Below are 16,970 nucleotides of genomic sequence, written 5' to 3' on the forward strand. Positions count from 1 at the left end.
ACGAGAATTTGTACTACTGATTTTTATATATTCCTGTTTTTGAGGTGACAAAATCTTGGGAAATCATTGAGTTATGATGGCATTTCAACATTGATCCTCCTCAAGCTCAAATCAGTACTCTAACCTAATGATGACTTGTCTCTGGTTTACTGTCCTTTAAATGTCAGCTCTATTTTCTCAGAAGTTGTGTGTTTACAATGAGTTAGTGCTTTTCCTCAGTGTGAGCGGTGGTCTGTCTCTTGATTTTGGTGTACGTGTTTTATTCCAAATAACTAAATCTGTAGTCTACTCTGTACGTGTGCTCTTAACTGTTAATTTTGTTCGTGATTATTTTATCTTGCTTGAAGACTGATTCATACTTCTTCATTTGATAAAGATAGGGTTTTTTCCTGCTTATAAAAAAAAGACTGTAAAATGGTGAAGCCTCAGTAGAAAATAGTTGGACCATTTTCAAAAGTTTAAACATAGTTACTAAATGACCCAACAATTCCACTCCTAAGTATATATCCAAAAAAAAAATCAAATCCATATGCAAATGTTCATAGCAGCACTGCTAATAAATGCCCCAAAGTAGAAACACATCAAATACCCATCAAATGATAAATGTATAATCAAAGCATGATATATCCATACAGTAAGATATCCTTCTACTATAACAAGGAATGACATACTGAAATACTACAATCTGGATGAGACTTGAAAACATTGAATGAAACAGCCCGACTCAAAACTGTGTGACAGTCTACTTATGTGAAATGTCCAGAATCCTCACATCATGTCAACTATATCAATATAAAGATGTTACATAAAAATCATGCAACTGGCAGCCCCATTATTCTTCTTCTCAGAAGAACCTGTTTGTTCACTGTTCTAAATCATCACTGGTAAATATTCTTTGTCTGGGATTAGTAGCCACATATCTTAAATGGCTTCTGTTGCCTTTTTTCTTTCAAGGAGGCTAACTTGGATTTCAGCACCTCCATTAGTTCAGAGATTATAGTGAACTCCTCCAGATGTAAGCAGCACACTAAAAAAAAAGTGCTTTTTTTTTTTTCTTTCTTTCTTTTCTTTTTATGGCTGCACCTGCAGCATGTGGTTCCCAGGCTAGAGGTCAAATTGGAGCTGCAGCTGCCAGCCTCTACCACACTCTCAGCAACACCAGATTCAAGCTGCGTATTAGACCTATGTCACAGCGTGTGACAATGCTGGATCCTTAACCCACTGGATCAAGGCCAGGGATCAAACTCGCATCCTCACAAACATTATGTCAGGCTCTTAACCCAGTGAGCCACAACAGGAACTCCAGCACCTAAAACATCTTGATCTTTTCTTTTAAGGTCCTTAAGTAAAGAGACGCTTAAGGTTCATCTAAGTAAACATGCAGTCAGATATTTCCAAAAACATTGCTTTGCCACAAATTGATGGCTGGAATAAGAAAATGCTGACTATCCTGTCCTCCTACTAAATTTAGAATCTCCAAATTTAGGACCTGAAACATGCAACACTATACTTCTCTAATGAGTTAGTGCACAGTGATAAGCAAAGAAAGTTCTCAAACATCTATTTTCCCTCTAGAGTAAGGTTTAGTGTCTATCAATTCTTTCTATTCCACTCACAATAGTATCTCTCTCTCTTTTTTTGTTGTTCTCTCCCTCAAATTGCCATTCTGCTTTGAAGAAAATACTAGAAGGTCATAGAGTTTCTGCCGGAGAGCGTGTCTAAGAAAAAAGAGGAAGTGGTTCATAGTTAAGTAGAACAATATCTTCTGTAATATCATTAAAGATTAAAATGATTCCAAACATAGGCGGAATACTAACTGTAGAGCAAAAAACTACGGCTTAAATAGTCCTTTTCTTCTATGACATGCAAGGGTTCAAAAATCTATTACCTTGATTAATAAGGCTGAACACATTGCTTTTGAGTGTTATTCATCGGAGAAACAAACCAAACTCGGGAGAGGGGAAGAAAATCATCCTTATCAATTTATCTAACTTACAGGAAGTTTGCCAACATATGGGACTCCCTTCAGCAGAATATCACTAGTGGGCTTCTCTCTCGTTTTAACATAGGCAATGGCTGGAGATATAGTCTATGCTGACATCAACATTGCCAGGACTCTTTCTTCGGAACATTCCTCTTCAGTACAGAGATCCGGTAAGTTGGATTTAGGACTCATTAAACTTAATACTTTACTTTTAATTTCCCTTATTGCTGCCCTGTGTCTATATTTGCCTTACTGGAAATAGTGAAGAGACTGGATTCAAAGCAGAACTTACTGAATGCAAGAATGAAAGTCAATGTTTTTAGTGACACAAAATGTTCGTAAAGTTAATTTTAATTTTAGCCTTAATATGTAGAATTTCGCTTTGGGTTTTCATAGACCCTCTATTCTTTATATTTGTTGTGGTGAACATTTATTATACTTACATCAATCCTCATGTCTCCTTTCTCCTCTACAGCTTTACTCACTCCAATCAAATCTTCCCTTTTAAAATAGTTTGATCAATTTATTTACACTGAGGAAAATATCTCTGGCAATGATTCGCAATGTTATTTATCCTTTTGGAATTTGAATATTGGTAGGATAAAAATGTTAAGCTAAAGACACAAAATATTAGTATTTTATTTCCTGAAGTTTAGGATTGATGACTGAGTAAGAGAATATTTTTGGAACATAAATAGATAGGCATACAGCTAAAGAGAACACTGTACCTTAATCACAAACCACCTCGAAAATAATAAATTTTCAAATCCAGTGTATTTTCTATATACATTATATACACATGAAGCATTAGAGAAATTTCTGTATTTCTTTCCTATTCTTTCCTTTAGGGTAAGAATTTTTATATTATAAACTTTATTTAAAATGTTTAAATAACTTAAAATCTCCTCATTGTGCTTGGCCTTGTGGTGTAAATCTGATGTTTTGCTTTTCTATATTTCCCAAGAATGCCTTTCTTCTCCTATATTTTTAAGCTTGCAGTTATCAAATGAATCTGAGGTGTAGTTTTCTCTAGTTGCAAGAACATGTTATTTCCTATGTTTAAATATTTTCTCTCTGCCTTGCTGAATAGAGGCTTATCTCTTTTCTCCATAGACCAGGAATTTTCACTTTAAATTAGCTAATGGAACTTAGTTTAAAAAACTATGTGGACTAGAATTGTATTCTTATTTGCCCATTTCCCCCCAAATCTCATATAATTGGTCAGTTTTTCTAGAGATTAACTCACTTCAAGCAACAAAACCCATATATATATATATATATATATATATATATATATTATATATGTATAATTTTATGGCCACATCTCCAGCATATGGAAGTTCCCAGGCCAGGGACTAAATCTAAACCTCAGCTGCTACTTACACCACAGCTGCAGCAATGCCAGATCCTTTAACCCACTGCTCTGTGCTGGGGATCAAATCCCACACCTCTGTAGCAACCAAAACTGCTGCCGTCAGGCTCTAAACCCACTGTGCCACACCTGGAACTCCAACAAAACCAATATTTTTGATTCTGCATTCTGAGATTTAATTTCTTCTGATGATGGAAAGAACATTACTCTTTTCCTTGTTTAAAGATTTGGAGACAACAATTTTAATGCTGTCTAGTCCAATATTCTAATGTTTAAAAAAAGGAAATATGACTATAATAAAGATTAAACTACTACCTATAGTCATGCTTATGACCAGATGTCAAATTTCTTACTACTCTTTCACTGCACATCTCTATTTTGGACAAATGCAACTTCTGCCCTCATGCATCATATCACTGAAGAGAGAAAGAACTATTTGATACCTTGGTTTGTAAATGTCCATGGAGCCCCACACAATTGTCCAGGGCCTTTCTTCCTAACTTGCTAAATGTCACTTATTTTGCTCTGGTTGTTGACTTTCTTTTTGTTCTTTAAATTTACCATATTCCTTCCCATTTCAAAGCCTCATCTATGTCGAAAGCCCCTCCCCAATCTCTTCATTTTTGTATTCCCCGCACCCCTCACGATATTAAGTACATAGCAAGCAATCAATAGATGCTTGGTAGGTGGAAGAATGTATAAATGGACAAATAAACTAATGGATCTCATTAGGTACTTAATAAATATTAGAGGTTTTTCGGTTCTCCATGATATAAAAAACACGGCTACTACCATGAAGCTGAGTGAAATATGGGTGAGAAGTGTGATTCCACTAAGAATACCCCAGGCTATGATTTGGGAATTCATAGCGTTCTTAAATTTTCCTTCAGCTGCCTAAAAATATGAGCTAGCATCCCACATTAGGCCTTTTATGAAGTTTGAAGATTTATTCTTTAAGTTTTTAGGTCTGTAAACTCAATTCTTCATATTAGAAGCTAGTGCTGGGACATCATCACCTTCTTCTTCTGATTGCCTTGATTGGTACAATTTGAATTGTTTTGCCTAATAAATGAAAACACATGGACTTCTTTAAAGTTTTGAGAATAAATTCCCACTAAAGATGTTTTACTTAGCAGGAAGAATTTGAACAAAATCCCATAATATTTCACTAAATAAGAGTTCCTGTTGTGGCTCAGTGGGTTACAAACCTGACTAGTATCCATGAGGATGCGTATTCAATCCCCGGCCTCACTCAGTGGGTTGAGGATCTGGTGTTGCCATGAGCTATGGTGTAGGTCACAGACATGGCTTGGATCTGGCATTGCCATGGCTGTGGTGTAGGCCAGCAGCTGCAGCTCCAGTTCAACCCCTAACCTGGGAATTTCCATATGCCACAGGTACAGCCCTAAAAAAAAAAAAAAAAAAAAAAAAAAAAAAAAAAAAAAAAATCACTAAATAAACACTCAGGTTAATCAGTCTGGACACTTGACTTTGTAACTGGTTTTATTTCAGTATCAGTTATAGTAGTACTTTCTCAGTATATTGTATGGATGTGTGTGTCTATCACATATTTAGTGGAATTGATATACTATAGCTATGTTGGGTAAGAGACTGTTGGTTTTAACTATTGGCTCAAAGATAAAAATGCCAATTTCTTTTAATGATTTATTTATCTTTTGATCATGTGGCTATTGATTACAGCACTAATGTAGTAGTCAAGAGACCTGAGGAGGCCCTCATCTCTGCTATCAATTGTGTGGTTGTAGATTTGAAATTCCCATTTTAACATGCAGATGTTGGATAAGATTATCCCTAAAATTATTTTACTTTAAAATGTATAATTTCATGAAATTATAATTCAAATCACAGGAAATAGGTGCATTGTATAAGGGAGGGGACATAAAAGCATGGATCAATTCAAATAAGTCGGTGTTGTCTGTAAGCTTATGAGAGAATCCTGAGAATTTCGTAGTCTTATATAAAAGCTTAGGGATGCAGACAGTAGACCATAAGCAAGGCTAATACTGAGGAACATATATGGTGAATCAACAAAGAAAAATTTATATCCATTCATAGTTTTCTAGGTCTCTTTTCACAAACTAGGGGACCAGATATGTTCTGTGTGTGAGTGTGTGTGTAAAAGGAAGCTAGACTACATATTTCAAAGGAAAGTAATTGAAGAGCATAACTGACAAAATTTATTAAGCATTTCCCTGCCTCTCACTACCTAAGAAATTGTCTACTGGGCTTGCTAGCATAATCTCTCCATTTTATAGATTCTCACCACCATGGAATTTTCTTGAGAGTTGGATGTGCAATGATTGTCATTCTTCTTGTAATAGTAATTGTGCTGAGCATTTTTGGTAAGTAATTATGAATACCATTCATATATCCTAAAGTATTATTTTATCATGACCTGTTGTAGTAGTGTTTGCTATTCAAGTGGTTCCTAAACAACAAAGTATGACTTCAGAAAAGCATGAAATTTGACACACAAGTAAAATTAGAGATATTCTACCAAACTTCAGCATGTGATATAATACATATTGTGCAATTCTTTCATTGATAAAGGAGAGATTAGGTTTATATTTTTATGATCAAAATCATAAAATGCATTTTACACACAATGCATTTCCCAGTGCAGTTTGATAGTGAGTTAATAACAGCTTTTCTGGTATACACTATGTAGAGTGAAAATAAATTAAATTATGAAGCATATTTCTATTTGTGTTCATTCATATTAATTATTCCTAGGCATCATAAATCTTGTATCTACAGGTGGGAAATTTGTCTAAAATCCGTCAATTCAATCAAGCATCAAAAAATTATACTCATAGACTATGCATATAGCTAAGTATAGCCCAATTTCCTATGGCAATTACCTTAACATTTATTGAATCAATGCTTGGAGAAAAATTCTCAGATGATATATCTTCTAAGGAATTCATATTTCCAGATTAACTCAAGCCCTAGAACACACCAAGGCAGCACCTGCATATGTTGCCCTGTGAAAGTTATTAGTAGTTATGAATGTCATTAGTAATTAGAGGTAAGCAGAGTCATAAAATTTTAGGACTGGAGGGTGCTCTAGAAATCATCAAGGTCAAACCTCCAGTTGAGGTGATCAACCTAAAGCCCAGAGTGATAATTGGTTTGACTATTTTAATCTAACTCCTCAGTAGCTAAACTGAAGCTTTAACATTAAAAGGAAGAAGCAAAAACACTTAGCATTAAACATATCTGCAGTATTGCTTTTGGTTGTAAGGTAGATTTGTTTGTTATTGAAACAGTCATTGTTAGTAAAATAGATTTTAAATATTTAATTGCCTAATACACACTACTATGAGATTATAAATTACCAAAATGTAATTTCAGTTAAATGCCCATCAGAAGTACCGATGTCTTCTTCATATTAGAAAAAAAATACTCTGGGCTCACTCTACCCTTCTATATGTAATATTTACATATACAGTCTCAAAAGGAACAGAATCATGAACTGAAATCAAAACACATAAAACCCTTTCCATGAATCAGGTGACATCTGATACAATTAATAGGAACTCACTAAACACAACTATCCAAATTAGACTTTTAACAAGAACTGGTTATTTTGTGATTATTCCAGTAAAAAAAAAAAAAAAAAAAAATCCAGTAAGTATACTTCTGGTCCCAGGTCATATTTTTCCATTTCTCCTAAAGTTAACATTAATAAACAAAAATGCAAAGGAATGTTCAGAAGCAATGTTGTTCTTCCTCTTAAATTTTTAATCGTTTAGCTTACTATGGAGTTTCCACATTAATGAACTTCACATCGTCACTAGAAGTCAATAGTTTTGTGCTTTATATTTAATCAGGAAAATATGTTTCTTCTTTTCTTAGTTATCCAGTTCAAATCTGCAAGACATATTAAAGGGGATAATGAATCAAAGGAGAAAAACTGTGCCAGGCAAAATGAATCTGAAACACTCACCTCAACAGGTAACATTATTTTTTAACTAGTTAGACTATGATGGCAAATTCTGTGGGACATTATCCCTAAAGCAATTTTACTTTTTGCTGTGCTCATATCCATGATACGTGTGGTTATAGTGATACTAAATAAACCTCTAGTTTTAAATTCTGTCAAACTTGCTTTCTAATCCTCCTTCCCTTGTAGATGCCCTAACTGTAAACAGATCCTAGAGTCCTTGTTTTAATTCATCAGGAGTAGGTACCAACTCTAAATTTGTTTGATCTTGAAAGCTTTCAGCTTTTCTCCATTGAGTACTATATTGGCTATGGGTTTGTCATACATGGCTCTTTTGATGTTGAGATATATTCTTTCTATACCCACTTCTATACCCACTCTAGTAAGAGGTTTTTTTGTTTTTGTTTTTTTTTTTTAATCTTGAATAAAGGGAATGGGATGGATAGGAGTTTGGGGTTAGTAGATGCAAACTGTTGCATTTAAAATGGATAAGCAATGAGGTCCTGCTGTATAGCACAGGAACTATATCCAATCTCTTGGGATATACCATGATGGAAAATAATATGAGAAAAAGAATGAATATATATGTATATATGACTGGGTCATTTTGCTGTATACAGAAATTTTTCCAATGTTGTACTTTCTGATCACTTGAGATGGAACATGATGGAGGATAATGCACTGTTACCTGGAAAGAGTTTGAATTAGGTATACCCTATCAATCTAAGGTAGAACTTTACAAGCTATGGAAGAGTGTGGACTTAATATTGAAAGTAAGAACAAATGTTTTTTTTGTTTGTTTGTTTGGTTGGTTGGTTTTTTTGACCACCCATGGCTTGCAGAAGCTCCCAGGCCAGAGATTGAACCTGCACCATGGCAGTGACCCAAGACATAGTAGTGACAACACCAGATCCTTAACCCACTGTGCCATCAGAGAACTCCTGAAATGTCTTTTTAAAATATATTACTTACCTTATACCATAGTGTTTACCAAGATATTTTCCTTTTTTGATGTTATTCTTTCTTGAATATTTAAGTTTCCATTTATAAACATTTCTCATCTCCGTGAAGAACCTCCTTTAACATTCATTATACTGACTATCTGCTGGCAACAGTTTCTTTTAGATTTCTTTTATCTTAAATTTGCCATAATCTTAGAGGATATTTTCACTGATATAAATACTTTGTTGACAGCAATTTCTTTCCTTCAACAATATGAAGATATTTCCATTATATTCTGACCCCCATAGATTGTGATGAAAATGAGAACTTTTAAGTAATTTTTCCTTTGGTAATATGCAATTTTTATCTACCTTCAAGGTTTTTCTGTCTTTAGTTTCAAGCAATATAACTATTTTTTCCTATACAGATTTGCTTCATATTTATCTGGCTTCAGGTTTGTTGAGTTCTTGAAGGTATAATTTATAAATTTAAACAACTAGGGAAATTTTGTCCATTATCTTTTTTCTGCATTATTTTCTCTTTTCACTGATTCTAGGGCTTGCATTTCACTTACATCAGATATTTTTTATATTGTCCTGCAAATCCTTCAGGCTCTGCATACTTTTTTCCATCTTTTTCTGTTTTTTCCCCAATTAATAGTAACCTAATTTTCTGTTAATTCGCTGCTTTAAACCTGTATTGTATTGTATTTCTCAATTCTGAATTTCATTTAGTTCTTTTATATACTCTTTATTTCTTAACTGAAGTATCCTATCTTTTCATTAATTGCAAGCATATTTTCTTTCACATCCTTGTGCATAGTCATAACAGCTGCTTTAAAACAAGTCTAACACCTTTGTCACTTTCCTGTTGTGATGCATTGATTCTCTCTCTCTTTAGAATTGGTTACTTCCAGGTTTTTCTTATGTCAAGTGACTTAAGACTATGGCCTGGATATTGTGAAATTTATGTTAAAAAGTCTGTAGATTCTGCTATATTCCTCAAAAGAGTATTGCTTTTCCTATTTTATCATGCATTTGGTATAGTGAGACTCAAATTTAAATTTCTATCTTTTGGACAGTAGCTCAAATCTCAATTCAGTTTTGTTTTGTTTTGTTTTAACCCTCAGCTATAATTCACACACATCACCTGGGGACTTGGAAAATTTTTACAACCAAAGTTGGTGCATACCCTTGATTTTTTTAAAAAAATGGGATTTACTCTTCATTTTCAGCATCTGTCATTGTCCCAAATTGTGTTCTTTGGTTATTCAGAATAGAAAGACTTCAGATTGTCTACCAAAACTTTACCCACTCTACATGGCACCAGCATTGGTTTGTCTTAGGCTAAAAGTTATAGAAATGGAAAATTCTTTTTTTTTTTTTTTTTTTGTCTTTTGTTGTTGTTGTTATTGTTGTTGCTATTTCTTGGGCCGCTTCCGCGGCATATGGAGGTTCCCAGGCTAGGGGTCGAATCGGAGCTGTAGCCACCGGCCTACGCCAGAACCACAGTAACGCGGGATCCGAGCCGCGTCTGCAACCTACACCACAGCTCACGGCAATGCCGGATCGTTAACCCACTGAGCAAGGGCAGGGACCGAACCCGCAACCTCATGGTTCCTAGTTGGATTCGACCACTGCGCCACGACGGGAACTCCAGAAATGGAAAATTCTTACCTTGCTATACCTTACGTTAAATGTCAGCTACATTCCAGACCTATCTGCTTTTGTTTACTCTTCAACAATGACTCTTCAAGTCACTGTATGATATGTATGTGTTCTTAAAGAATATTTATTTGAAGTTCCCATTGTGCCTCAGCAGGTTGCAAACCCAAGTAGTATCCATGAGGATGCAGGTTTGATACCTGGCCTCACTCCGTGGGTTAAGGATCTGGCACTGCCATGAGCTGTAGTGTAGGTTGCAGACAAGGCTCAGATCCTGAGTTGCTGTGGCTGTGGCTGTGGCATACAGCTGAAGCTCTGATTCAACCCCTAGCCTGGGAATTTCCATATGCTACAGGTGCAGCCCTAAAAAGAAAAAAAAAAAAAAAAAAAAAAGCAAAATAAAAAATATTTATTTGTAAAAAAATAAAATAAAGAATATTTATTTGAGAGGACAATGGTGTATGTGGAATGCCTATGTGTCATCATCTAAATTTACTAGCACATATAAAGTAGTTCTGTCTGTTATCTATCTGCACATTTTTAGATGTCAAGATCCTTTTGTTCACAGGAGGGTCAACCTATGAGTTTTGGGGGTCACCTATTACACAAATTTTACCCAAGAAAACTCTTCCAATGCTATATATAATTCTCAAAATGTCTAGTTTGTTGTTAGGCCGCTAATTAAAATCTCTAATTTCTATTTCTATTTTTCCTCCAAAATGTTTATCTTCCTGAGGCCTGAATATCCATTGCTTTTTTTCTAGTGTCTGGTGCATTGCCTCGCTGATAGAAAACAATATATTTTAAGAGAATAAGTTGCAGTTTCTGTCATGGCACAGTGGAAACGAATCTGACTAAGATCCATGAGGTTGCACATTCAATCTCTGGCCTCGTTCAGTGGGTTAAAGATCCGGCATTGCCATGAGCTGTGGTGTAGGTCACAGAAGCGGCCCAGGTCTGATGTCACTGTGGCTGTGGTGTAGGCCAGCAGCTGTAGCTCTGATTGGACCCCTAGCCTGGGAACCTCCATATGCCACAAGTGCAGCCCTATAAAACAAAAACAAACAAACAAACAAAAAGGAATAAGTTAAATAGAGAAAGAAAGAAAAAGATTGCAATTTTTTTAATCTTTATTTTTTCCAAATCCACCCTGAGAAAAGCACACTTTTGTGAAAGACAGTTTAGGCCATAATTTAACAAATTCGGAGAGGTTTTAATTAATGTACAATATTAGGGGTATAGTCCCAAGATTCTTTTAATTAATCATCCTTTTTTCTTTCTAGTTTCTTCCAATTCTTCTACCACTCATAAACCATGCCCCTTCAAAGACTGGAAGCTACATGGGGGGAAATGTTACTGGGTTGCAGAAAAAAAGAAATCTTGGAATGAAAGTAAAAATGACTGTGCCCAGAAAGAGTCACATCTCATGGTGATCCGAGACTTCACTGATATGGTAAGATGCAAAATTTGGAGGTCATAGCATCTTTCACAATTGCCATGGATTCTTTGTGTAACAAATTTGAAAATATCTGTGAAAAAAAATGTAAACCTCATTGCTATTAGTTATACAAATGTTATCTGAATCACTGAACTATATTATTATTTTAGGCTTTATTTTTGGCTAGGTATAGGAGGAATTCATTTGGTTATACACCTAAGTTCTTCTCTACAGTGGATCCCAGGTTCCATTTTAAAATATATAACATAAACTATCTGATATCCCATGTTGAATCCATTGCTCACTAAGATTGTGGTCAGATATCATGGCAGCTGAAATGAAAGGTATTGGGGGAAAGGTAATACAGCATAGACCTCATTAAGACTTTGTTCCTCCTTGGGATAATTTAAATTGGAATTTTGCAATGTGAAGGTTGGACACTAAACCTTCTAATTAATAAGGCCGGTGTATATGTTAATTGGCAAATGTCAAATATGGGTTCTCAGCATGATTGGTATGTTGGAATCAGAAGCTATGTCAAAGGCTCAGTTTCAGAAAACTCAGTGATAGCTGTGCTTCACAATTTTGGTTGAACAACAGCCATCTTCAGGGATTTACATGAGGGCAGCTGTTGAAATTTCTGAAGGGGGAAGAAATAGTCCTTCTGATTTTCACAGATATCCACAAGAAAAACAAAATTAGAAGTAAACATCCTTCTATGTAAACAGTAAAACCCCAAATATCAAATGATAAGACTCTTTGTCAGATGCAGTTCAAATTGGTTCAAATATGAACCAAATCCAGGATAGACCAAGAACTAAAAAGAGACTTGTTTTCTTGGAGGTCAATTTTAAGACAAAAACGAAGTGGGTATCAACTGGAAAATGTCTGATAAGAATGCCCTGACAGGAATAAACATTAAATCATTGTATGCAGAAATAGTGCCATGAGAGACTTCACTAAGAACCTCATCCATTTTCTTCTCACCATTAAAGGGAAGAATGCTGAAATGCAGAAAAGGCATGTCTCTTTATTAATTGGGACAATTAATAAACCCAATTTTAGAGAAGAGTTGGACTGAGACAACTTATTTTAATGGAAATTTTCTCCCGTCAGTTTAAGTTAAACCTCTTCACATTCTTAATCAAATGAATAAGCTAAACATAGTTATTCCCTTTCAAGGATAGATAAAAATCCATCAGGAACCTGTATAGAATTTAGGCATAAGTATTTCCATTTGTAATTTCTCCAAGAAAGGACAAGTAAAAGTCAGATAAGACGTATATTACAGAATAATAATTATCACAAGAAACAGGAAGTTATTTTCTATCAAATACTTTTCCAGCAGTTGAATAAGTTAAAATGATCAAAAAATTATTCGCCCATCTAGAATTCCCAGGTGTCATCATAGTACCAAACTCAGGTTCAGCTGCTCACCGTCCAAAAGCCAATAACTGAAAGGCAAGTATCACAGAAAGAAAAGATGCTTTAGGAGTTCCCGTCGTGGCGCAGTGGTTAACGAATCCGACTAGGAACCATGAGGTTGCGGGTTTGATCCCTGTCCTTGCTCAGTGGGTTAACGATCCGGCATTGCCGTGAGCTGTGGTGTAGGTTGCAGACGCAAGCTCGGATCCCATGTTGTGGCTGTGGTGTAGGCCGGTGGCTACAGCTCCGATTCGACCCCTAGCCTGGGAACCTCCATATGCCACGGGAGCGGCCCAAAGAAATAGCAAAAAAAAAAAAAAGAAAAGAAAAGATGCTTTAATCAGAAAAGCTGGAAACCTGGGGAGAAAGTGGACTCATGTCCTGAGACCAACTCCGAAGATTCTGCCCAGCCATGGCAGTTTTAAGGGAAAAGAGGGGGAAGAATCTCAATGAGTCAAGGCAGGAGGTTGGATTCTGCATCATGCTCCATTGTGTGCAGACCAGCTGACTCTGGCTGACTCTTTCTTCAGAGATTATCTTGCCAGTGTGATCTCTCTCCAAGACCGTTAAGGGGACTGCTAGGGGTAGAGAGCTAGTCATTCTTACTTCTGTTTATCTAGGAAAAGAATCAACAGGTTAATTAGGTTCTTTGAGGGTTGGAGGGGAACACAAATTGGCAAACGAAAAGAGCTGCTTTCAATCACATGGCAAAAAAAAAAAAAAAGAATAAAGAAGGAAGAGGAGGAGGTGAGGTAGAAGAAGAGGAGGAGAAAGGCGTATTTTCAAAAAGCAAGGGAGATCTAGAGTTTTCATTATATGACACAAAGATCTGGAAGAAATATTGCTACCTTTTTTACAATGAAATAAAAGTGGTGCTAACTTTAAATTGCCAACGTTTTTCAAGTCCATTGGAGAATTGAGATTGAGGAGCCAAAATCTATGGTGAAACAGGCATCTGTGAGAGAGAGGAGACACATTTTCACTTACTTGCAATTGACAACTCAAACATTAGATATCAGAGAGTTCAGCCAGAGTAACTGGGGAAAAAAACGAGCTTAAGATGAGTGTAGGATGGCAGAAGAGTATGAAGGTGCTAAGTTCTGCAGGAATTGGGGAATTCTACCATCTCTTGAAGGCTGTTTCTCAACAAACCCCACCAGCACTCAAAGAAAACATTGGAAAGAACTATAAGAAAGTGTTCATTGTGTCACAGACCTGGGAGAAGAAAACAGCAATAATGCATACATAGAAAGAAAGACTACCAAGACCCTTCTACCTGTCTGCAATCTACACTATGAACAAAAGCTTAATTTATGTATGTGTGGGAGAGAAGAGCAACAAACGTCGCTGCCCTTAGGGAACCAGTGAAACATCATCAGGTGAAAAAGGGGATGGGGAAAAAAAATACTCCTGTGGTGGTGGGGCAAGAATGCACACTGGGACAGCAACTACATCCGAGGTAGGGATAGCAGAACTGGGAAAGCCAATATATTGGAAATACAGGGATTCAGTGTCTGCCTGAGACTGAAGCATAATCAGAACCAGAAAGACCACTCCTTTCACCATCTTTTACTACCACACCAACAAATTTCAAATAAGATGTCAGGAAGAATACTGCGTATCTCTCTGTGCGTGCACATTTCTTCTTCATATAAGAACACCTATCAAATTGTATTAAGACCTAACCTAACAGTCTCATTTTAGCTTAATCACCTTGCTAAAGGCTCTGTCTCCAAATACAGTCACATTTTGAAATATTGGGTGTTAGAGCGTAAATGCATGAATTTTGATGACACAATTTAGCCCATATTATTCTACCATTTGGCCCAATATTGTTGCTTTCTTTAATTTCCCCCATATATTCTCTTGCTTCTAGATATGGCTCCATACTTGCATTTAGTAGTAATCAATAACATTTATGTGATGAATATTTATGATGTAAGGAACATTTATGATGGTATTAAATACTATTATTTAATAAAAAATAAGAATAGTTCTTTGAGATAGATACTATATAACCTGGGCTTTAGTGACTGGGCAAAAACTAAAGTAAAAATATTGAATGATTGTGCAAAGATGCATAGCAGTGTATAAATAGCAGTGCTAAGACTCAAATTGGGCAGTCTGCCTACATAGCTTTGGTGGCTACTACACTGTATCTAATTGCACTTTAGCTGTTTGTCCCACGGTGTTGCAGTACTTTGTCCCTCCACGGTGATCTTTTGAAATCATGATGCATGTCTTAGCTGTTCACCCCTAGCTTCTAGTGGAGTGCCAAGCATATAGAAAGTGTGCAAAATATGTTTCTTGCATCTATAAGAATCCATTTCATATAACATTCCTTATTCACTTCAGAGTTTCCTATGGCGGAACCTGAATATATCGGAGTTTTATTGGGTTGGTTTGAACATTCCTTCTGGAGGGAAATCATGGACCTGGGTGGACAACAACACTTTTGACCCCCATCTGTAAGTTTATTACATTTTATTATTTTTTTGTGGGTTTAACCCCATATTGTATGTGACAAGAAAGAGATATCGGATGTTCTTGGCCTTGAGCTGATTAAACCGGTATGAATTTCCTGATTCTTACAATCTGCTCAATAGCCTATAAAGTGGTTTGCACAGAAAGTTGAGAAAGAAAATATATCTCACCCTATCCATTCAGAAGATGTATGTGTGAAAAAGAATTTGCACTGCTGCCTTTCTCTTTTATCTTTTTATCTAAGGTAAATTAGTAAGCATAAAATCTCTTACGACTGCACAAGTTTAGTTTACAAAATGTAAATTTCCACTCATTTCTTACAGTGATCAATTTTTAAATGATAAAAAAGTCACAGGTGATATTTTAACTCTAATGAACTATTAGCTTCTCTAGAAGAGGTTTTGAGAAATGAAACTGAGGATGGAAAGAACTGCTTTGCCTATCATATTGCTGTGTATTGTTTAAATTGTTTTAAAGATCATATTTTCATTAAAAATTAGAAAATATTTTCTAAGGTCCTTTTTAGCGTCTGAACATATACATGTTTTCATTTCTGATATTAAGATAATCATTTGCTTTCTTTCTGCAGGTTTTCAATAGAAGAAAATAAACCACGGACCCGGAGCATGAAATGTGCCAAGGTGTCTTATACTGAGATAGCTAAAGAAAATTGTGCAGAAAATAATCATTGGATTTGTCAACTGTAATCCACTGGGCAGAAAATTGGTCTATTTTTGTCTGACTGAGAGACACCACGTGAAGTTTGAGCTCCGGTCATAAGAAAGTTCAGAGAGTTGCATGTGTCCTAGAGGGCTGTGCATGCATATGTATGTGTGTCCATTTATGATTCATGTGGGTAAAGTACTATTTCCCAGAAGTGACAGAGAAAATAAAGTGTTTTAGAAATTGATGGATAGATTTTTACATCTGAATTATCAGTGTAATTATTCAATCACCCATCTCATTTTGCCAGTATTTTGGAAACTTCAGTCTTTATCCCTTTTTTTTTTTTTCTTTTTTCCCCTTCCTTATTTTTCATTTTATTTTTTTTCTTTTTCTTTTCCTCTTTTTCTTTCTTTCTTTTTGTAATAGCTGCAGCTGTGGCGCATGGAATTACCTGGACCAGATATTGAATCCAAGCCACAGCTGCAATCTACATCACAGCTGCAGCAATGCCAGAGCCTTTAACCTATTGCCCTGGGCCAGGGATTGAACCCATGCCTCCGCAGCAACCCCAGCCACTGCAGTCAGATTCTTTTTTGTTGTTGTTGTTGTTGTTGTTGTTGTTGTTGTTGCTATTTCTTGGGCCGCTCCCGCGGCATATGGAGGTTCCCAGGCTAGGGGTTGAATCGAAGCTGTAGCCACCGGCCTATGCCAGAGCCACAGCAACTCGGGATCCGAGCCGCGTCTGCAGCCTACACCGCAGCTCATGGCAACGCCGGATCGTTAACCCACTGAGCAAGGGCAGGGACCGAACCCGCAACCTCATGGTTCCTAGTTGGATTCGTTAACCACTGCGCCACGACGGGAACTCCCAGATTCTTAACTAACTGTGCCACAGTGGGAACTCTTTATCTTTTCCACGTATTTTCTCTATGATATCCTTAGCTAAACTTTTACATTTTCCCTGTTTCAATTGCCACATACAGAGCAATGTGTATCAGTTATATCTCTAGTCCATATCAGTCCTTGAT

The 16,970-nt window shown here is 36.2% G+C and overlaps 1 protein-coding gene across 1 annotated transcript; it reads left to right on the plus strand.

Moving 5' to 3' along the window:
* Positions 1,511-16,206, plus strand: LOC100520491 (killer cell lectin-like receptor subfamily B member 1B allele B). The gene is made up of 6 exons (XM_003481689.4): positions 1,511-2,154; positions 5,633-5,719; positions 7,236-7,334; positions 11,213-11,382; positions 15,148-15,260; positions 15,866-16,206. Exons 1-6 carry the CDS (start codon positions 2,073-2,075, stop codon positions 15,981-15,983), a joined length of 669 nt encoding a protein of 222 aa, XP_003481737.1. The 5' UTR covers positions 1,511-2,072; the 3' UTR covers positions 15,984-16,206.

This window comes from Sus scrofa, chromosome 5 (assembly GCF_000003025.6).
Source record: "Sus scrofa isolate TJ Tabasco breed Duroc chromosome 5, Sscrofa11.1, whole genome shotgun sequence".
NCBI classification, from domain to species: Eukaryota; Metazoa; Chordata; class Mammalia; order Artiodactyla; family Suidae; genus Sus; species Sus scrofa.

Bases quoted from the DNA above. Each gene is read 5' to 3' on its own strand.
- LOC100520491 (XM_003481689.4), top strand. From the start codon at position 2,073: ATGGCTGGAGATATAGTCTATGCTGACATCAACATTGCCAGGACTCTT. The intron at 11,383-15,147 runs GTAAGATGCAAA...TATTCACTTCAG, and splicing joins TCCGAGACTTCACTGATATG to AGTTTCCTATGGCGGAACCT. The intron at 15,261-15,865 runs GTAAGTTTATTA...TTCTTTCTGCAG, and splicing joins AACACTTTTGACCCCCATCT to GTTTTCAATAGAAGAAAATA.